Source organism: Cottoperca gobio, chromosome 11 (genome assembly GCF_900634415.1).
Source record: "Cottoperca gobio chromosome 11, fCotGob3.1, whole genome shotgun sequence".
NCBI lineage: Eukaryota > Metazoa > Chordata > Actinopteri > Perciformes > Bovichtidae > Cottoperca > Cottoperca gobio.
The window spans coordinates 5415103-5436872 of NC_041365.1; the positions used below are offsets into that span (position 1 = coordinate 5415103).

General features: G+C 40.8%; 4 protein-coding genes across 15 annotated transcripts; 3 read left to right on the forward strand and 1 right to left on the reverse strand.

Moving 5' to 3' along the window:
• The first annotated feature begins 2010 nt into the window (after positions 1 to 2010).
• LOC115015554 (catenin beta-1-like) lies at positions 2011 to 11157 on the forward strand. 4 transcript variants are annotated; one of them, XM_029442972.1, is made up of 17 exons: positions 2011 to 2167; positions 3160 to 3209; positions 3863 to 4072; positions 4176 to 4426; positions 4539 to 4777; positions 5948 to 6149; positions 6280 to 6424; positions 7528 to 7631; positions 7756 to 7890; positions 8009 to 8212; positions 8333 to 8491; positions 8592 to 8711; positions 8865 to 9015; positions 9109 to 9230; positions 9507 to 9567; positions 9933 to 10128; positions 10229 to 11157. In XM_029442972.1, exons 2-16 carry the CDS (start codon positions 3197 to 3199, stop codon positions 10121 to 10123), a joined length of 2307 nt encoding a protein of 768 aa, XP_029298832.1. In that variant the 5' UTR covers positions 2011 to 2167; positions 3160 to 3196; the 3' UTR covers positions 10124 to 10128; positions 10229 to 11157. The 4 variants fall into 4 exon arrangements, with proteins under 4 accessions (XP_029298832.1, XP_029298835.1, XP_029298836.1 ...); XM_029442975.1 differs by having other exon boundaries at positions 2040 to 2176; XM_029442976.1 differs by lacking the exon at positions 2011 to 2167 and adding an exon at positions 2367 to 2385.
• A 1820-nt stretch (positions 11158 to 12977) lies between these two features.
• Positions 12978 to 14109, forward strand: LOC115015883 (forkhead box protein H1-like). Its single transcript, XM_029443494.1, has 3 exons — positions 12978 to 13172; positions 13272 to 13367; positions 13468 to 14109. Exons 1-3 carry the CDS (start codon positions 13017 to 13019, stop codon positions 14107 to 14109), a joined length of 894 nt encoding a protein of 297 aa, XP_029299354.1. The 5' UTR covers positions 12978 to 13016.
• A 1477-nt stretch (positions 14110 to 15586) lies between these two features.
• Positions 15587 to 16812, reverse strand: LOC115015356 (forkhead box protein Q1-like). The gene is given in 4 exon segments (XM_029442561.1): positions 15587 to 16245; positions 16346 to 16420; positions 16422 to 16442; positions 16542 to 16812. Coding segments are annotated over 4 exon segments (894 nt in total). The 5' UTR covers positions 16698 to 16812; the 3' UTR covers positions 15587 to 15603.
• Positions 16813 to 18656: 1844 nt separating this feature from the next.
• On the forward strand, positions 18657 to 21253 carry LOC115015354 (forkhead box protein Q1). Of its 9 annotated transcripts, none has more exons than XM_029442553.1 (5): positions 18657 to 18807; positions 19058 to 19145; positions 19671 to 19934; positions 20034 to 20129; positions 20230 to 21253. In XM_029442553.1, exons 3-5 carry the CDS (start codon positions 19779 to 19781, stop codon positions 20869 to 20871), a joined length of 894 nt encoding a protein of 297 aa, XP_029298413.1. In that variant the 5' UTR covers positions 18657 to 18807; positions 19058 to 19145; positions 19671 to 19778; the 3' UTR covers positions 20872 to 21253. The 9 variants fall into 9 exon arrangements, with proteins under 9 accessions (XP_029298413.1, XP_029298412.1, XP_029298418.1 ...); XM_029442552.1 differs by having other exon boundaries at positions 18658 to 18807; positions 19779 to 19934; XM_029442558.1 differs by having other exon boundaries at positions 18658 to 18807; positions 19785 to 19934.
• Positions 21254 to 21770: the final 517 nt, after the last annotated feature.

Below are 21770 nucleotides of genomic sequence, written 5' to 3' on the forward strand. Positions count from 1 at the left end.
ATCTGTGTTGATGAGAAGTTGTTTCTGTTTTTGTCCACCCCGTGTAGACACTATGGCTACTGCTGTCTAGTATATTCTGATCTCTAATCACTCTGAAGGGGGCTGGACTGATTTGTGTATATTATTTATGTACAGTATATTTCTCCAGTGTCTTGTATCCAAATAATTTCTCTAGAAAGCTTCATAGTTTATGGGCAGCTTACTTTTAAAGTATCATTCTGTATGCATTTTCATGAGCTCTAAGCATAAACATACAATACATTTCAGATCATTATCATTACAGGACTGGAACCTAATATGCACTTGCATGACTGATTGCAAGGAGTAAGAGCAACTCATTTAGACAAATAAATGAAAATATGTGTAAGAAATCGTTTGCATTTCGATTTTATAAATAAATCTTGGTATGTAATGTGTAGGAGAGGTTCCTGATGGGCAATCTAGTGTTCTGATGGTACCCTGCAGACAAACAATACTTGTGCTTTATATTGTCTTTTGGATTTACCATGCAGTATTTGTCATTACCCAGATAGATTAAATAGATTTGCTTGAGCATAATATATTTTTATTCCAAGGGTTTTGATGTTAATCTCACACACTGACAAGAAGCAGACAATAAGGAAAATCTGAAAGTATTTGCTGAAATAAATGTCATCACCTCATGATAGATTCATTTATAAAACAGAATATTCTCAACTTCCATTTGCTCTAGAAGCATGTGGTCTATCTTACTACTGTTCTCACTCTGAATCATACCCCTTGCAGACATGTGACTGATAGTATTTTACTAGCCCAAACATATTTCTGTCACTCTTCATCTAGAGATGATTGATTTTTCTGGGATAAAAAATGATATGTTTCCTTTTACATTTCTTGCGGTATGTGTTGACACTTTGAACTTGACCTTGTCTACTCCATGGCACGTATCAGACACATGAACATGCACTCTCTTTTAATTGTTTACATTCACTATCAATACATTATATTTTGATGTAGCTATAATACTAGGTCAAATGAAGCTTTCCTATCGTTAACTGAATTGTTGCAATGCTTGAGTGTATTTAATGCTGAGATGCACAACACTAAATGCATTTAAGTGGACATTAGATATCAGACTGTTGCTACGTAGGCATGTGCATTGCAATTTGATATAAGCTAGTCTATGAATAATTACCCACAAGGAGATGCACGCAATTTTATATAATTTCAAGAATGAACGTATACAATGTGTGTAAGCCTTTTAAAGCCACACAATGTAGCCTAGATATAGCCGAGTATGTCTCAGTTTTACCGTCTGCCTTCAATCAGTTAGTGATGGATTGAACTCATCAGTTGTCACAAATTGTGCAGTTCATGTCACGAAAAAAACATCAATGGAGACAAGTGATAAAATGCCATTTAACCTACAGCACAGTATCATGCTAATGTGGCAATTTAATGTTTTTCTTACAATTAATGTTTTGTTTTTATGATCGGATCAGATTATGGGTTTCTATAGAAAACTGAAATTCAATCATGACATTCTAAAACTTTCTATACGTTTTAAATGTGTGTTTTAAATGATTATTTTTCTCTCTTCCTTTAACCACTGCAGTTTTGCAAAATAAGTCACAGGTTAACTGTGTGCAAGTGTGGGACACGTAAGCGAGAGAAACGGTTGACAATCACCTTTAATGTTTGCCAAATTATGACCACTTAATACGATAAATGAATGATATAGTCATGTAACTGTTCACTCCCTCTATCATCATATCACAGTAGCTCATGAATCACATTCCTTTCTAATGAATGCTCCTCGCCCTCACCGCCACTACAATACCAAACATATTTCATTTACCTGTTAGAAATGTGTCAAAATTGAAATGGCCGACTTCTCTTAACATAGCAAGATATCAATATGTGCCAATAGCGTTAAAATAACAGTTTCTACGGTTAAAACTTTGTTAAAAAATGGCGCCCTATTTTTCCGAGTGCGGCAGAATACTGTATTTTTTTCCCTCGCCATCTTGATGTTCGATCGCACAGGCGGAAGCAACATCTTCGGCGGAGCAACAGCGGGTGTGGTTCGGACTACGGGTGGTTCACCTAGCAGCCCTTTTCCTATTTCCAGCCAAGAGAAAAGGCAACAAATTCCTGACAACAACCACGGAGGAACCGCTCGACTTTGGTAAAGATAGTATGTTTACTACAGCTATTGTATATGGGATTTACAGCGCGGCAATGTTTGCTTCACCAAAGAAAATCATCTTTGGCTGGGGAGGGGGCTCCGGTGGGGTTTTCTGATTTGGCTGGCAGCACAGCAGGTTTTGTACGGTGGCGCTTGGATCTACTTCTCATATGTCCTGGTTAGCTAAGCTAATCAAACCAGAATAAAACATTTGGAGGGTTCGTTTGAAAGTCACGATTCCAATACTGAGCCGATTTGTTATAATAATGACTTCGAATAATGGTGGCTCAGGACAAGTCTTATCAATTTAGGCTTTGTGAGTGAAGCCCCAAACTGTGTTTGTTTATGTTAGCTAGTTAGCTAACTAGCGGAGGAGTTAGCTACGCACGTTAGGTTAGCTAAGCGAGCTTTCAAGGTAAAATAGCCAACCTGTTAGCTAGCAGTGGTGGCTAATTCATGCTAGCGCTTCGGTTTTTAATGATAGGTCCTCAAAACATGATTGATTTAACCTTTACAGTTAGATGGGTTTTTAGTTTTTATTCGGTAGCTTGTTAAGCTCCCAGTTAGACCCACCACGAGAGGAGGAGTCATGGAAGTGATTGCGGGGCGGAGGGGGTAGTTTCTCTCATTGGAAACCCAAGCTGCGAGGTCGGAACTTGGCCGTGGTAGGGGGAGGGGGAGAAATATGCCTTTGATGTTCTTTGCCGCTGAATGGTGAATTGTGTTCGTGCTGGCCTGGAAATACCCACCGCTTTGCTCTCTCGGCTGGAGGTGGAGGCTCGGCATTTCCCCTTCTAGCTACGTTAGCAATCCAAACAAGCGTCTGAATCACAGGGTGCTGGTACAGGTAGCGCAGAAGACAGTAGTTTTATTATTGAGACCACGTAGGAGAAACGCATAAACATTACGATTGGTTGGCTTTGGCAAACAAGAACTCAAGGTTGAGTGCGAGTTGTCTTATTTTCCCCTGTGTACTTTTCCCTTTTACGCAGACATATCTGCTGTGCGGGCTGAGGGCAGGCAAGAACAATGGCTACCCAGTGTAAGTATGAAAAACTTACTTTCATATATATATATATATATATATATATATATATATATATATATATATATATATATATATAGTACCTAGTTTTATGTGGGTATGGACACTGCCCTTCATATATACACATAGAAGTTTCTGTGTACATAAATACACGAAATACCAAAAGCCCCCCAGGCACTTGAAATAGGAGAAACGGGAGCTAGGTGAGCACATGTCTCAGTATCCCAAGTAATCATAACTCATCCTTTGTTACACCTGAGTTTCTTCTCCAGGAAAAACGTGGTCGGGGATTTGAAAGAGGACTTTGATGTTTACCCACTTTAATTTATGATCAGTACCTGAGAGTATCAGGCATAGAGGAGCACAAGCTTTTTCTTTGCTTTACTTCAACAGGATTACAAACTTTTTTGTCACTCTCACTTTGTGTCACTCCTATTTATTCTCCTGACAACTTTTTATTTTATTTCCTACGTCTCGTCTATGTATTTACTCAAGATTATAAGTGTCATTACTTATAAGATAACTGAAACCTTTTAAGTACAATTATTCCTGGCTTGAAAAAGACTAAGTTGTTAGTAAAGCAAAGTGTCGAAGAAAATAAAGACTGCACTTCTCCTAATCTGTCATTCCTTGATTTCCCTTTTGTGTAGCTGATTTGATGGAGTTGGACATGGCAATGGGAGACAGCAAGGCTGCAGTGACCCAGTGGCAGCAGCAGTCCTACCTGGATTCAGGCATTCAGTCTGGAGTCACGACCACAGCACCATCTCTGAGTGGCAAGGGAAACCCTGATGCAGAGGAGGATGATCCAAGTCTCTACGACTGGGAGTTCAACCAGCCCTTCACTCCTGAGCCCACAGGTATACCATAAAACATCACTATGGCGTAAATGGTATGAATCTCTGATGATTGACATGTTTCTATAATGTCATGATATTAATCGCCATATTGCATAACTTTTAGACATTGAGGGGTATGCCATGACCCGGGCCCAGCGTGTGCGTGCTGCCATGTTCCCCGAGACCTTGGAGGAAGGCATCCAGATCACACCTACCCAGCTCGATGCTGCCCACCCCACAGCAGTGCAGCGCCTGGCAGAGCCCTCTCAGATGCTGAAGCATGCCGTGGTCAACCTCATTAACTATCAAGATGATGCTGAGCTTGCCACTCGGGCCATCCCTGAGCTTACCAAACTGCTCAATGATGAGGACCAGGTAGGTGTACTAATAAGTGAATTTTCACATGGTATCGTGTAAGTTATTAGCAATGCCGTTTACTTCCCGTCCTATACCATGCTTCCCTAATAAAAAATGGTCTCTGTCCCAGGTTGTCGTGAATAAAGCAGCTGTAATGGTGCATCAGTTGTCAAAGAAGGAGGCATCACGCCATGCCCTGATGCGCTCCCCACAAATGGTTTCGGCCGTTGTTCGTGCCATGCAGAACACTGGTGATGTGGAGACAGCTCGCTGCTCTGCTGGAACCTTACACAACCTTTCCCACCATCGTGAGGGGCTCCTTGCAATTTTCAAGTCTGGAGGCATTCCTGCCCTTGTCAAGATGCTGGGGTAAGATACTGGAGGAATTGCAGTGCTCTTCACTGAGAAAGCATTGAGTTGTTTGTTAGATTTCCTTGCAGCTCAAATTTGCATGGTTGTACAATACTGCACTGTATTGAATGGTAGCTCTTAAGGCAGGCGCTAATACCATTTACAGGCTATTGACTCTGTCCCACTGGCCACTAATTGGCCAGACATGTTTGTTTTAGAGTGAAATATAACCAGCAGGCTGCAATATTCTATTAATCACAAAGACCTTTAGGACGATTGCACGAATAAACTAAAATGTTATTTTTGTGTGTCTCAGACGCTCCCCTAGCTGCCCCCTTTTTTCCTCTGGCTCTCTTGTGAATGCTGGACACTGTTTTAGAAAAAATGAAAAACTCTGCTGCAACAGATAGGAGCCTATCAATCATGATTAAGCACATGAATCAACTGCACATAAAGACCAACCGTGTTAAAGGTTTAGCTTTCAATAAAAAAAATTGCCTGGTTTACCCCCCATCATACACAATGCAACACATTAGAACATGTATTACCATCCTTCCTTTACTCTTTATTATTTCCTATTAAAACCAAAACACAGTCACAACTGACTAGCTGGTTGGCAAGTTGCGACGTGTGTTTTCCCACACTTTAAATGCAGGATGAAATGGTCACTTGAGAGTGGATGGTGAACTACCCAATTTATATTAGACTACAAATAGACTTAAAATGCAGGTAGCAATTTAGATTATATACCCACCATGAGTGAAAAATAGATATATTTTTAAGAATGCTGATTGTTTACATTATAAAGTCACTTTATAGTTTCTACCAATTTGAGTTTCTTTGTTTCGCTTTGTACTCCTGAAATGATGTGGACAGTACGGCAAACTCTCGTACACTTTCAGTGCTCCAAAGTAATTAAAATGAGGTTTTGCTTGATTGGTCTGGCATCAAAGACGGGATTTTAAGTTAATTTTATTCCAGTACTTTATGTAAAAATCCCTCATCCTGACAACACTGCTGCGCCCTCAGCCACAGCTGACTGATGAATTGAACCCGTTGTCTGTATGTCTTAAGATAAAACGTTTTTTTAAATATATAATTAATTAGATCATTTTGTGTATTTGAATCTAAAACGCTGGATATAAAAGGTGTTTTTAACGTGTCTTTTTTTATTTTATAATTTTCCAGCTCACCTGTGGACAGTGTTTTGTTCTATGCCATCACCACCCTCCACAACCTGTTGTTGCATCAGGAAGGTGCAAAGATGGCAGTGCGCCTGGCTGGAGGACTGCAGAAGATGGTTGCCCTGTTGTCTAATACCAACGTCAAGTTCCTGGCAATCACTACTGACTGCCTGCAGATCCTTGCATATGGCAACCAGGAAAGCAAGGTATTGGGAGATGAAAATTTATGCATTGAATTACATTCTATCCAGCTTTAAAAGCCACACGTGTCGGCTGATGTAACTTGGCTAGCAGTAGTTTGTAGCATGTATAAACATAAATCTGTCTTTGTTTTAGCTGATCATTCTGGCCAGCGGTGGTCCCCAGGCCCTGGTCAACATCATGAGGACCTTCACATATGAGAAACTGCTGTGGACCACAAGCAGAGTGCTCAAGGTGCTCTCTGTTTGTTCAAGCAACAAGCCTGCCATCGTAGAGGCTGGTATGTACAGGCAATGGAAATGCAATGCCATGAAAAATACTTAAAGGTTCAATGTGTAATTCCAAAGAAATAAGGGGCATACAATCTATAATGTTTATATTTTAGTAGTTTGCCATATTTATTGTATTCTAATTTATTCTTTATATTGTGTATTTACTCCTGTGTAATGCCTGTCAGTCAGTGGGCAAGAACACCAACATTTGACCAGACTGCTGAAACTCTGAGCCAAAAAACACTGCCATCTTATAATCTTCACATGGGGCTTATCCATCTGTGTTTACTGGGACACTGGGCTGTAGTCCGTGTAACATTGCCTTAGTTTGTTTATTGGACTAATCCAAAGTGGCAGAAACTAGAAAATGACTGCATATTCGTCTAGTCTTCCCGGTGGTGGCGCTTCCAGGAGAGCAACCTGCCGGAGAGGAGAGGTCAGCCGAGGCGGCACTGGGCAACCGCCTATGTAGGCTCAGTCAGAACAAGTCACAGCGGGCTGGTGGACCTGTGTAACTGCAGCAACAGGGAGGCTGCAGTTCTCCGGTGCTGTGGCTGAACTCGAACAAATTGCAGCTACTCTGTTTCCCGGGGCTGCTGACACTTATACACTCAACAAAACTGCCTCCTGGCAGCTATGAGGAGGAGGGAGAGGGTGCGGGTCGTTTTCTGCCACTTGGACTGTAATCCAATAAACAAACTATAAAACGGCTACGGACCATGGCTATAATATTTACAAGCCAGAACGGCAGCTATACTACTTCTCCCTCTGGTCTGAGGGCAGACTGGAGCTACTGTGACTCACTATCGCCTCTGCGGGAACAAGTGGTATTACAAGACTGGACAAAGTGGAACTAATCAGTTGGCATGCTAATTTCAGTAGATATCTCTGCAACACATGGACATCTTTGCAGTAACGTCAACTCTGTTACCGCTTCACATTCTGTTGATGTTAGTTCATTGTTCAAATTTCTATTCTGGCATATCTTACACATTGAACCTTTTAATGTTCTGGTCTGCATTTTACAGTTGTAGTTTTGCTTCTAAGGGGAAATTCCTTTTGATGTAATGATTAATTTGGCGTGTGTGTGTGTGTGTGTGTGTGTGTGTAGGAGGCATGCAGGCCTTGGGGCTTCACCTGACAGACCCTAGCCAGCGTCTGGTCCAGAACTGCCTCTGGACTCTGAGGAATCTTTCAGATGCTGCAACTAAACAGGTACAGCACACTCTCAGTAGTCGCAAATGCTTCTTATGAGCCCCCAGGTTCAATGTTAAGAACTGTTTTAGGATGTATCAATTCCTCATTTCTTTTCTTTTCCAACCCGTGCATTGCACTCCAGGAGGGAATGGAGGGTCTCCTGGGGACTCTGGTCCAGCTGCTGGGCAGTGATGATATCAATGTAGTGACATGTGCTGCTGGCATCCTCTCCAACCTGACCTGCAACAACTATAGTAACAAACTCATGGTCTGCCAGGTACGTACGATACACACAACCTTTGTACATGGCTAAGTATCTCTGTGTAATATAGATTAGTCTGTGGTCTTATTTTTGTAATGGTGTATGTCCACTGATGGATCTCATCACATGTCAGGTTGGAGGCATTGAGGCTCTGGTGCGAACAGTGCTTAGGGCCGGCGACAGAGAGGACATCACAGAGCCAGCGGTCTGTGCCCTGCGTCACCTGACCTCCCGCCACCAGGATGCTGAGATGGCCCAGAATGCTGTGCGCCTTCATTACGGCCTGCCGGTGGTGGTCAAACTACTGCACCCTCCGTCCCACTGGCCACTAATCAAGGTCATTAGCCATCTCATTATCTCTGCACCTACGCATTTTCCCCAGAGCATACAGTTGGATCAACCTTGCATATCGTCGCATCATCATTAACTAAAATGTCTTAAATTTCCCCATATCTAGGCCACAGTTGGTCTGATCCGCAACCTGGCTCTTTGCCCAGCCAACCACAGTGCTCTGCGTGAGCAGGGAGCCATCCCCCGATTGGTCCAACTGCTCGTCAGGGCTCACCAGGACACCCAGAGGCGCACCAGCATGGGAGGAAACCAGCAGCAGTTTGTGGTGTGTAACTAAGCCTTCAAGCCGTCTTTATTTGAACATTAAGAATTTGCTGTGTATTTATTTTTCCATTCCCCCCCCCTCCCCCTTCAAACACACACAGGAGGGTGTGCGTATGGAGGAAATAGTGGAAGGCTGCACAGGCGCTCTGCACATCCTGGCCCGGGATGTCCACAACAGAATTGTCATCAGAGGGCTCAACACCATTCCACTCTTTGTCCAGGTAAAACTTAACCCCCCCCCCCCCCCCCCTGTACTTTGTACAGCCAGACACTGACTGTCCCATAGCCATGTAAATGTAATTAGCAACTTTGATTCGCTCTTATTTTTTCGCTACATGTGTCTTATCTTTCTCTCTCCTATTCACTGTTTCCAGTTGCTGTATTCTCCAGTGGAGAATATCCAGCGTGTGGCAGCAGGTGTGCTGTGTGAGCTGGCTCAGGACAAGGAAGCTGCTGAGGCAATTGAAGCTGAAGGAGCCACTGCACCCCTCACTGAGCTGCTGCACTCCCGTAATGAGGGCGTTGGTGAGTATCCATGCACAAAAACAGGCTGTGCACACATATCTAAATGTCTGTGTACTTGTGTATAATGGTTGTACCTGACTTGTGTTCCTGTAGCTACCTATGCTGCCGCCGTTCTGTTCCGCATGTCTGAGGACAAGCCCCAGGACTACAAGAAACGTCTGTCAGTGGAGTTGACCAGCTCTTTGTTCAGAACTGAGCCCATGGCCTGGAACGAGGTATACACATGTGCATACGTAAACGCACACAAATAAGTTAAAAGTCTGGTACAACATAGACTTCTTACCAGGTTTGTATCTGTAGTGTAGTGTCTTCACATCGAAAAATCAACCAAATAAAAAAATATGTACTTAACAATGACAGTAATGCATAGTACATATAAGTATATGATGTACACAATAAGTAATGCACTATAGAATCCAGACAAAGACATCCACTTGCCTACGTAGGCTGGTTTGTCAGGCTTTACTCATTACTCTTTTGCCTTTTTATAGACGGGAGACCTGGGACTGGATATGGGAGCTCAGGGAGACCCTCTGGCTTACAGGCAGGATGGTGAGTGCCCGTATTATCTCTTATGAAATCCTGAGTCTGTTTCTCGCCTCATTTCGTCATCCTTTTGATTTATGTCATTTGATCTTTAAAAGTATCTTGATTTGTTGTTTTCTATTGCTATAAACATGTGTTATAACTGTATTGAATAGGGGTTTGAGAACATATAGATACACTTGTGTATTGCAATATCATGTTTTATGATATTGTATCAATTCTCCAAACTATATTTACATGCATTAAATTTACATTACAAAAGATGTGTGGCTTACAGTGGATCAGATTGCAAGTAAAGTAGTGCTATGGTGCTGGATGTTATGGGACTTTTGATAAATGCAGATTCTACTAAGTATACATTTCATTTCCAGATGGAGCCTACCGAGCCTACCCATCAGCCTACGGCCAGGACTCCCTTTTGGACCCCATGATGGAAGGTGCTGACTACCATGCTGACACTCTGCCCGATCTGGGCCACCACACTGATCCTCTGCCAGACCTTGGCCACTCCCAAGACCTGATGGACAGCAACCAGCTGGCCTGGTTTGACACCGACCTGTAGGATTGGTAAGGCAGAAAACATAACTTGCAAGTTCACAGTATTGTACATTATTAATATAAATACTAACCAACTGATTTGAAAATGTTGTCCTGTGCTCTTTTGCAGTTGTATTCTGAGAGAGCCTGCATTGTGATTGGCCTGTAGAGTTGTTGACGGTAAAGAAAGGAGTAAGAGGTCTTGGAAAGTGCCTGACACAAAAAAAAACAAAGAAGATGGTTGCCATGAGAATGTTTAAGCAAGTTGAAGCGGGGGGGAAGAAGGGGTAAAGTACCAGAGAGATGTGGAATCACACAATGGAGGTCTTGGAGCAGGTTATCTATATGGATGAGTGCACATGAGGTGGATCTTAAAAGTTTGAAACATATGTTTTAGCCTTGCCTGTATTCTTATCATTTCTTTTTGTTTCTATTTTTCTTATTCTATTTTTTTATTTCTTTTTGTATTACTCATTCTCTGTTATGGTACTGACCCAGCTTGCCTTCGCACTAGCCATCTTCATTTTCTCTTCAATGCTAATCATTTGTAATGTCTTTTTTAAAAACGTATATTACATGTAGTGTTAAGTTATAGTGATATTATACAATGTTCCTTTGGTTTATGGCCGAATGTGTAGAACACTAATAATCAGTTGAATTGTACTCTGACTTAAAGTGTAACATTGTGTAGTTTTTTTTATAATCTCAAAAATGGAGAATTATGCATTCTTAATATGTGCTTGTTAAAGCATCAAATATGTCAGTGTCACAAATGTTCTAAAGAGGGAGATGGGTAAAATTGAGGGTGGGTTGGGGATAAATCTAGAGACAAGTGTTTTATATACAGTATCACTGGTAGGTTAACAACTATTTTGTATGCTATCATTGGATGTCTGATAGAAAAATTCTTTAATGCTATCATTGGTGGTCTAATAAAACCCAGTTTTATGTGCTATCAAGGGTAGCTAGGTCGATGAACCAGTTGTAGTCGTGCTGTGCTTATTTCTGAGACGAAGTTATGACACGGCTGAACAATAAAATGGCATTTTATTTCATTTAGTCTGTGTCTTTTGTCCTTCCATGTGATGTAGTGACTGTTTACTACTTTGATTGACAGGTCTTTTGTTATTACAGCTTTTACAGTATGAAGGGGACAAGTCAACAAATCAAGTAGTATAAAAGGTTCTCTTTGTTGTTCGTCACACAAGTTTACAATGAGGACACAAAGGTTGCAAACGATGTTTAAAAAATGTGTGTTGTCTTTTGCGAGAGTGGGAATTGTGGACTTTTATTTCCCCCCTAATATTATGTTTGGTTTTAGTGTAAAAAGAATGAAAGTAGCCTCTTTTTTTTTAAGGCTTGTGTGCAAGTTGTGTTCATACTGTTAGAGCGGAAAGATTCTAACAAGTTTGCGTTTTTGTAAGACTCTTAATAAGACGATTGTAGGGTTCAAAGCAGAGGACTCATCTGTCCCGCTCGAGTAACGTGTCTTGAGCCTCACCAGCTCCTAAAATCTTACTTGCACAAAGACTGTTTAAGGGAAACAGACGAAACATCTGACATGAAGCAAAAGGGAAATACTATAAAAGTGCTTTTCATTGTGCCAATAGGATTTCAGCAGCATTTTAAAAATACCAAAACATACTGGAGAGCAGTTTATTGAGCTTAAAAGAACCGCAGGCTGTATTTCAAAGTATAATATGACTTGAGGCAAACGCCTTGTCAGTATCTCAGCAAAAACCCTCACGGCTTTGTATTTCATGCCTCCAGTCATTGTATAGACTGTTCTCGTTGTGAAGTGTGGCCAGCGTTATTGTAAGTCAGCAGAAGGGCTCAATACTGTACTGTAGTCATGGTTCCTGTGGTTTATGCTGTGGTGTATTTCAGAAATATTTAAACAGTATACGACTGAGACAAGCAGCCTTAAAGGCATTTATGTGGAAATCCATGATCTGTCAAATAATCCTACTGTTTTTTTTTTAATGAACATAATCTAAACCATAAACAAATTAAAAACCATTTAGATTTCTCCAATTTATCTCTTGTAACCCAAAACTTCCTGTTTCAGTACTATGTTCCTAGTTTATATTTTTAACATGCATACTTTAAAGAGTTAAAGCGTATAGCCCCTCACAGCCCCGTCCTGTTGATACATCATCACAGGCCCTTAAGTCCAATAGGACATGAGAGGATAAGTGTGTATTCAATGTAAACGAGGAGCTTTCCATGAGTGAACGAGCTCCGAGTCCTCAGGTGGGGTCGTTTGCATGATAATAGATCTTCAATAGGATTTTTAATTGTGAATGTTATTGTTTGTATATGATCCATCAAAGCAGGATTAAAACAAACTAATGACAGCCTCGAGTCCCATAGACTGAGTTTCTTTTATCCTGTGATGAAATGCTAATTTCATCTGCCAGATAATCAGAACAAACACATACAAACAATGAGTCATATAATAAAAGGAATGTGTTAATAGTTATCGTCTCAATATCGTGCTGTTACTGTGTTATTCTTTAGTTATACCATGTGTACGTTATGTATGCATTCAAATATTATTTCCATTTAAATCAAGTCAGTAATTTTTGTATTATCCTCGCTAATAAACATGTTTTATCCTGGAGAATAACAAAACTCATCTACAAATAACTGTTAAATTGTCCTATAAAAGGGAGAAATCACATTTAAATAGTTATAGACCACCCTAATAGTCCACCTCATTAGAGGAACAAAAGGTCCTCATTAACCTGCAGTGCACACCCTCTAATGTCCTATAGTCCCAACAGGCCTTATATCCAGACCTCTTCTGGTCCACATCTGCTCTCAGTGAGATTGTGATCTCACTTCTCTCTCTGTGTGTGTGTGTGTGTGTGTGTGTGTGTGTGGGACCTGACTCCTCTGATCCTCCAACACACAAGATGCAGAACAGGACTGAGAAGTGTGGAGCTCAGCTGCCTCTCTTTGTTGCAGCCAGCAGCTCTGAGCGAGGTCTGTTCAGGAGGAGCACCACCTACCTGGCTAAGATCTCTGTCGTCCTGCAAGACGCTCCAGGCAAGATGCTCACTTTTACTCAGGTAAGAGTCACAACATGTGCAAGAACTGTCTTTAATGAAAAGTGCCATATGAAGCACATGTCTTCACTTTAAACTCATTTCAACCTGATGTGTTTCTAGTTGATGGACAGACTGGCTCCTGTAATCTCTGAAGACAAAAGATCTGTTGAGAACAACATCAGAGTTTGTTTATCAACCAACAAATGTTTTGTCAAGGTAAGTTTTCATTCCAAAACTTTAGTTTTTTCTCAGATCAACATGAATATTTTATTAAACAACTGAAGTTGTCTCTAAAACCCTGTTTGGTATCTTTCAGATTCCAGTGATCCCAGATTCTCTGGACAGTAAGAGAAACTACTGGAAACTGGAGCCCAGTCAGATCACAACAAAGATGGTGCGTCGTCACTTCAAAGGAATCCTGCGCCTCTTCCCTGAGTTGGCCTCCAAAGTGGAAACGGAGAACACGAGCAGACCATCCGAGCACTGCTCAGCTGTTCGCTCTCCTGAACCTGTAGCCTGCAGAGCTGTTCAGATCAAATGTGAGGTGAAGTTCAGCAGTCCTTTCTCCATTGAATCCCTGCTGAAGAGAGACAGTGCCTCTGCTCGGGCCTCCAGAGCTTCTCCTCTGTCCAGTGTGCCGCTCAAAGTGGAGCAGCAGCCTCGCTCCACACACAGACCAGTTTGGACAAAGAGGAGCTTCAGCTGGGACTCTGAGGAGCCTCTCCTCCTACAAGCTTCAGCTGGAAGTTCCCCAATCTGCTCAACAGGGGGCAGCACACACCATGGACTCAGTGCTGATGGAGCTGCTCAGCCCATCAGGATGCATGTGTGCACTGAGTCCTCATTCCCTGTCTACACAAGAGCCAGTGCTGCTCCTTATTTCACCAGCCCACACAGCAGTTACATCACTTATCCTGTACCCGCATTTACCCATGATGCTCTCCGTTTCCGTCTGTAATGTGTTTGTTACCTGAAATACCAGCTTTTTACAGCACTTTTCAATAAAAATGTAAAACACAATTTCCCTAATGTGTGCAATCATTCAGAACAAATATACACATTTCAAAAGAAAGCTGCAGACATGTTTGTACTTCACTACACTCCAGTTTATTGTCTGAGAGGAAACTTAATACATATTTAGTAGATGGAAAACCCTTGTTTTCATTTTGTCCCTCTACAAAGAAATCATCATAAGAGACAACAGCTGTAATACATGAGGTGACAAACACTGCAATGTGGGTGATTAAACAAGAACAATGCTGCTTTATAGTGGAAAGCTTTTGGCAACATTTCAGTGATTTTCACCTAATCTGGGGTCCAGCGTGTTATTCAGTGGACCAGACAGCAGGAGCATTTATTTCACTGACACAGTAAATGTATGAAATTATGTTGTGTGGCTTCATTTACTCAAGTGCTGTGATTGGGAACAGATATTTTATTTTACCTGAGTATTTACATTTTATGCTACTAACAGTTGTCTGACAGCTATAGGTACTGGATACTTTATTTTTTGCCATTGCTTCTCGACTGTAATTGAACCTCTTTAATTCTACTCATTGTTTTTTATTCTGACCAGTGTTCGAGCTGTTCATTATTGTTTGAAAGGTGCAGATTAAATACTGTTTAAATTGTTAAGATTTTACAAAACTAATGAGTAAAACAACAGGCTCATTTCTTTTAGATGAGGGCTCAAGTCGGTCAATTTGTCTGAAAAGGGACATGTAAAAAAACAATTTAGTTGGGGATTTAAATTCTTTGATTCATGTATGATCTGTGAACAAGTAGGCACTTCTTAAAATAAACTCAATTAGTGGCATTTTTTGCTTTCTTGTGTACTTTGTACTGCTTGTAGCTTTAGATAGAGTAGCCAAACTAAATTTCCTAGGGTAGCTTTGCTTTCAAAGTATCTTTGAAACTGATGATCAATAAAATATAATATAATATAAATAATATAAATAATATAAATAATATAAATAATATTATATAATGTAATATATAATATAATATAATATCATATAATATCATATAATATAATATAATATAATATAATATAATATAATATAATATAATATAATTTCACTTTCACTTTCATTAATTTACACTCCTTGGACAAGTTCTGTGATAAGCTATTAACAAGCTGAACATGTTGTAGTGATGAAAAGAAGTGTAACAGATGACAGGCGTGTCACTGTAGGAAGAGGAGGTGGATAATAATAATAATGCTAATGATATTAATGATGTGTGTGTTCCATTTAGCTGCTTCAGTTTCAGTTCATTGTGCATGATGGCTCGCTGTTGAAAAGGCCTGTTGCGCTTATCTGCCGAAACAAGTTCTCTTTCATACTAATATTAACATTCTTAATGAAAACAACCAAAAGCTTAATTTATTTTTACATTTTATTATAAAACATAAAGTGCTGCAGAAACCTGGTACGTCATTGTACCAAACACATCACATATAGAAACGGAGAGCATCATGGGTAAATGCGGGTACAGGATAAGTGATGTAACTGCTGTGTGGGCTGGTGAAATAAGGAGCAGCACTGGCTCTTGTGTAGACAGGGAATGAGGACTCAGTGCACACATGCATCCTGATGGGCTGAGCAGCTCCATCAGCACTGAGTCCATGGTGTGTGCTGCCCCCTGTTGAGCAGATTGGGGAACTTCCAGCTGAAGCTTGTAGGAGGAGAGGCTCCTCAGAGTCCCAGCTGAAGCTCCTCTTTGTCCAAACTGGTCTGTGTGTGGAGCGAGGCTGCTGCTCCACTTTGAGCGGCACACTGGACAGAGGAGAAGCTCTGGAGGCCCGAGCAGAGGCACTGTCTCTCTTCAGCAGGGATTCAATGGAGAAAGGACTGCTGAACTTCACCTCACATTTGATCTGAACAGCTCTGCAGGCTACAGGTTCAGGAGAGGGAACAGCTGAGCAGTGCTCGGATGGTCTGCTCGTGTTCTCCGTTTCCACTTTGGAGGCCAACTCAGGGAAGAGGCGCAGGATTCCTTTGAAGTGACGACGCACCATCTTTGTTGTGATCTGACTGGGCTCCAGTTTCCAGTAGTTTCTCTTACTGTCCAGAGAATCTGGGATCACTGGAATCTGAAAGATACCAAACAGGGTTTTAGAGACAACTTCAGTTGTTTAATAAAATATTCATGTTGATCTGAGAAAAAACTAAAGTTTTGGAATGAAAACTTACCTTGACAAAACATTTGTTGGTTGATAAACAAACTCTGATGTTGTTCTCAACAGATCTTTTGTCTTCAGAGATTACATGGAGCCAGTCTGTCCATCAACTAGAAACACATCAGGTTGAAATGAGTTTAAAGTGAAGACATGTGCTTCATATGGCACTTTTCATTAAAGACAGTTCTTGCACATGTTGTGACTCTTACCTGAGTAAAAGTGAGCATCTTGCCTGGAGCGTCTTGCAGGACGACAGAGATCTTAGCCAGGTAGGTGGTGCTCCTCCTGAACAGACCTCGCTCAGAGCTGCTGGCTGCAACAAAGAGAGGCAGCTGAGCTCCACACTTCTCAGTCCTGTTCTGCATCTTGTGTGTTGGAGGATCAGAGTAGTCAGGTCCCACACACACACACAGAAGTGAGATCACAACCTCACTCAGAGCAGATGTGGACCAGAAGAGGTCTGGATATAAGTCCTGTTGGGACTATAGGACATTAGAGGGTGTGCACTGCAGGTTAATGAGGACCTTTTGATAAGTAGATGAGCCATTACTGCTGGAGGCGGAGCCAGTGATCACAGAAAAAGTAAATTCCTAACAATCATCAGGATGTCTACGTATATGGATGTTCTGAGATATTTCTCCAATTACTTCCTGGAAAAGTCCAAAGCTGGTGTAAATTAGATATCCTATTTAGAAATAACTCATTCAGATTCTTTACACATGAAGCATTTAATAAGTATAAAAAGGTGTCACTTACTGATATTCAAGCCTGCGTAACATCAAGGTGCTGATGTCTTTGGATTCAGTCCATTACAGTTTCAGTCAGTGTTGTTCTCAGCCTGAGGTAGATGCCAGTGGTCATGTTGTTCTCTCATTACATACAGAGTTAAAACAAAAATAAGCAGTGAAAAATATTGTTGTAAACTCAAACTAAATACATTTTTTTTATAGAATTGCTGGTGACAAAGTTTCTTGTGTGTTGATCCAAGAGTACTCAAGTTGATTCCCAAATCAAAAGATTTTAACATTATGGGAATTCCTACACAGTTCTCTAACCATATATGTTGTATGTATATGTAGCTACATACTTCTGAGATATTATACCTGGCTCTAACCAACACAAACTACTGTAAAACTAAACCTTTCTGACAAACTGAAACTAAACTAAAACTAGCAAACACACACTGAAAACCAACTAAAACTAAACTATAATGAAATAGAAAGTTCAATTTTCTTATTACTTTGAGAAAATGAAATGTCTAGGTCCTGGCAATATGTTGGGCATTCTTTATCAAACACTTACGCAGTCTAATATTGCTCATTTAAAAAAAACATTTAGATTAAACTTTTAATTTTGCACGATTTGGACTTTTTCTAATATTGTGATTGAAAAGTACATAATAAATATTTTGTAGATTAAACCACTGCGCTCCTTCACAAACAAGTAAATCCTTCTCAGACAAAGGCTGTAATAATAATAATCTCTGGAATGTAACAGTTCAAATGGCCGAATTCATCAAACACAATAGTTTCGAGTGGGACGTAATTCTTTGGTCACATTCCGGTGATTTACACGTTCACATCTAAGCTTCGTTCACATTCAGTTCCTCTGAGAGAACAGACGACTGGACTATTTCACTAACACACACTGAACACATTTTAAAGTACACTGTGTGAGTTTAAAGATAATAGTGCTATCTGATTGTTCTTCTTCTAGCCTACAGCATGGCAAATATACTCATTTTAACCACACTAAACGGATCGAAATGTATTATACTTGTACTGTTTACTGAGTTTATATTAGAAATACACTATATTTACTAACATACGAGGATAATCTGCCCTTGATAAAAAATAAATCTTGCCTGATTTGTGAACAACTGAGTTGTTCTAGCAAGAACATGTCTACCTCTTCATTATAAGATGAATGAACTAATAGCTATTATAATGGTTAAACATTGGGTATCAACCTGAAACACACCTCATTCCTGTCATACGTCTATAAACACTTTCCTGTCCTGCACGCCCTTACCTTCTCATTTTTCGTTCCTCACCCTCCGTCCCTCTTTTCTGCCTCTCCCCTATCATCTCTCACAGGTTCCCCTGGGACATTCCCATCAGCTCATTTCATCATCTAAACTATTTCTTTGCATGTCAGTTGATGGTGTGGTCCTAGCCCATGATTTACCTGAGTGGTCTGTCATCATTGCGAATGTGATAGTGACATTTTATTTTATTTATCTGACAACTGTCCTGATTAAAAACCTGGAAACCCTTCCAAATCTGGATTGGTTCATTCCAGGTTCAGCAATAGTATCCAGACATCTAACTAAACCTGCTTCTCGGAACAACACCAGAGCAGCTGAGTAACACGGCTTCAATCACATACAAGTGAAATCAGCTGCTTTGGTGTTCAGTCAACCGCTCACAGCGTCAGAGTCAACTTCCAAACTTGTTTTTAAAGTATTCAGCACAGGTAATGTGTTGATGCATGTGAATGTAAATTACTTTTGTCATTGTGTTGGACAAAGGACAGTAGGTTTGACTTTGAAGGAGTGCAAACTGCTGGAATGTGATTAGATGGTTCATTGGAACGTCAGTGTGTATAATCAGAGCAGCTACAAACAACTTCTTCATGTTGTCTCTTAGAACAACTTAAGATATGGAAGATGGAAGCTTGTGGTTGGGAGTTTATTGAATAATTACTGAAGTTACAATGTCCACAGTAACCTTCTACATATTGAAGGAGGAGCAATACATCTGTGGATAAATGAGAATCCGCTGAAGTTTGTCCACTGAGAAAACGACTTTAATGTGAGTGCTGCACATCTCACCAAAAACCTTTACTGTGACTTTAAGATTATTCAAGCTGTTGCAATATATATTCTAAAACGTATTATTGTTAGTAATGTTGGATTAGGGTAAATAGAATATGTTGGCTTATTTTAAAAGTCACTATAGCTTCAAAAGTTGGCAATACTTTGTCATTCATTTCGTAGTTTGTTGATTTACATTTTAGATGTATATTTTGAATGAAGCATCTAAAATTAAACACAGCTGAAAGCCATCAGACATTCTAATAAAGAAATGTTTCTAATATTGTGTATGCAATGTTGGACTTCTATTACCTCAATGTTAAAGTCTGAAAATGTAACTGCTAATGAACAAAGAGGCAGATCAGACTCTCAGAACATCCATATAGACGTGCTGATGACCTTTTGGAAATAGACTATTACTGTGATCACTGGCTCCGCCTCCAGCAGTAATGGCTCATCTACTTATCAAAAGGTCCTCATTAACCTGCAGTGCACACCCTCTAATGTCCTATAGTCCCAACAGGACTTATATCCAGACCTCTTCTGGTCCACATCTGCTCTGAGTGAGGTTGTGATCTCACTTCTGTGTGTGTGTGTGGGACCTGACTCCTCTGATCCTCCAACACACAAGATGCAGAACAGGACTGAGAAGTGTGGAGCTCAGCTGCCTCTCTTTGTTGCAGCCAGCAGCTCTGAGCGAGGTCTGTTCAGGAGGAGCACCACCTACCTGGCTAAGATCTCTGTCGTCCTGCAAGACGCTCCAGGCAAGATGCTCACTTTTACTCAGGTAAGAGTCACAACATGTGCAAGAACTGTCTTTAATGAAAAGTGCCATATGAAGCACATGTCTTCACTTTAAACTCATTTCAACCTGATGTGTTTCTAGTTGATGGACAGACTGGCTCCTGTAATCTCTGAAGACAAAAGATCTGTTGAGAACAACATCAGAGTTTGTTTATCAACCAACAAATGTTTTGTCAAGGTAAGTTTTCATTCCAAAACTTTAGTTTTTTCTCAGATCAACATGAATATTTTATTAAACAACTGAAGTTGTCTCTAAAACCCTGTTTGGTATCTTTCAGATTCCAGTGATCCCAGATTCTCTGGACAGTAAGAGAAACTACTGGAAACTGGAGCCCAGTCAGATCACAACAAAGATGGTGCGTCGTCACTTCAAAGGAATCCTGCGCCTCTTCCCTGAGTTGGCCTCCAAAGTGGAAACGGAGAACACGAGCAGATCATCCGAGCACTGCTCAGCTGTTCCCTCTCCTGAACCTGCAGCCTGCAGAGCTGTTCAGATCAAATGTGAGGTGAAGTTCAGCAGTCCTTTCTCCATTGAATCCCTGCTGAAGAGAGACAGTGCCTCTGCTCGGGCCTCCAGAGCTTCTCCTCTGTCCAGTGTGCCGCTCAAAGTGGAGCAGCAGCCTCGCTCCACACACAGACCAGTTTGGACAAAGAGGAGCTTCAGCTGGGACTCTGAGGAGCCTCTCCTCCTACAAGCTTCAGCTGGAAGTTCCCCAATCTGCTCAACAGGGGGCAGCACACACCATGGACTCAGTGCTGATGGAGCTGCTCAGCCCATCAGGATGCATGTGTGCACTGAGTCCTCATTCCCTGTCTACACAAGAGCCAGTGCTGCTCCTTATTTCACCAGCCCACACAGCAGTTACATCACTTATCCTGTACCCGCATTTACCCATGATGCTCTCCGTTTCTATCTGTAAAAGTATTTTTCCCGTCTACCGAATTGCACTTTTTATATGTTATGCGTTTTTGAGTGGACCGTTCAGAGACTTTTCTTTTAAAACCAGACACCCTTTCAAATCACGCAAGGCCCATAAATGGTCTCATGTGTGTCTCACTGTCTGTTTTATTTGTGGCTGTATTTTGTTAACTTGATTAGGGGAGTGTGAAATGGTTACTGGGACATTTTATACATAGTTTCTTTTGTGTTTGAGGTCAGCATCTGACCACAAGAGGGCAGCACAATATTTCAAAGTTTAGCTTGAAATGCAATAATGTCGACATTCTCTCTCTATCAAACTGGGAACAAATTAAAGATGTTTCTTCTCCATCCTGGGACTTTAAATGTGATTTTTGATCGTTTTATCTAGTTATTCTTCTGTATTCCTCAACTCTCCTGAAAGTCTAGGTCATGCCATGTTTATGGTGTAAAGACATATAATAGTGCACTCCATGATTAACCGCACCAATTATTAAAAACTATTAAGTTGGTGCAGTGGTTGATTTTGAACTTTAAACCCTGAGGTTGCAGTCACCCTATTTAGTCCTTGACATTGTACTGAGTTGACTGACCACCGTGGTGAGGTTAAGGTGAGCAAATATGGAATGGATTAAATCTGTTTGCTTTTCTATTTGCAGTAAATCTGCACTGCAACGTACATTGTGTCATCTATAACCTACTTAGTCCATGTGAACATCTTTTACAATTCACCATACTAGGATAGTAGAAGTTAAATAATATAGGATTTTGTGATAGCAAGCAGACTGTTTCTGTCTTTAGCAAGCGCATGAAATACTTGTTCGTGGACCATGTGTGGTGGAGAAGCATTAGTTGACATTTAGGATTTAGAGTTGAGGATTATGAAGAAAAAAAAAAACC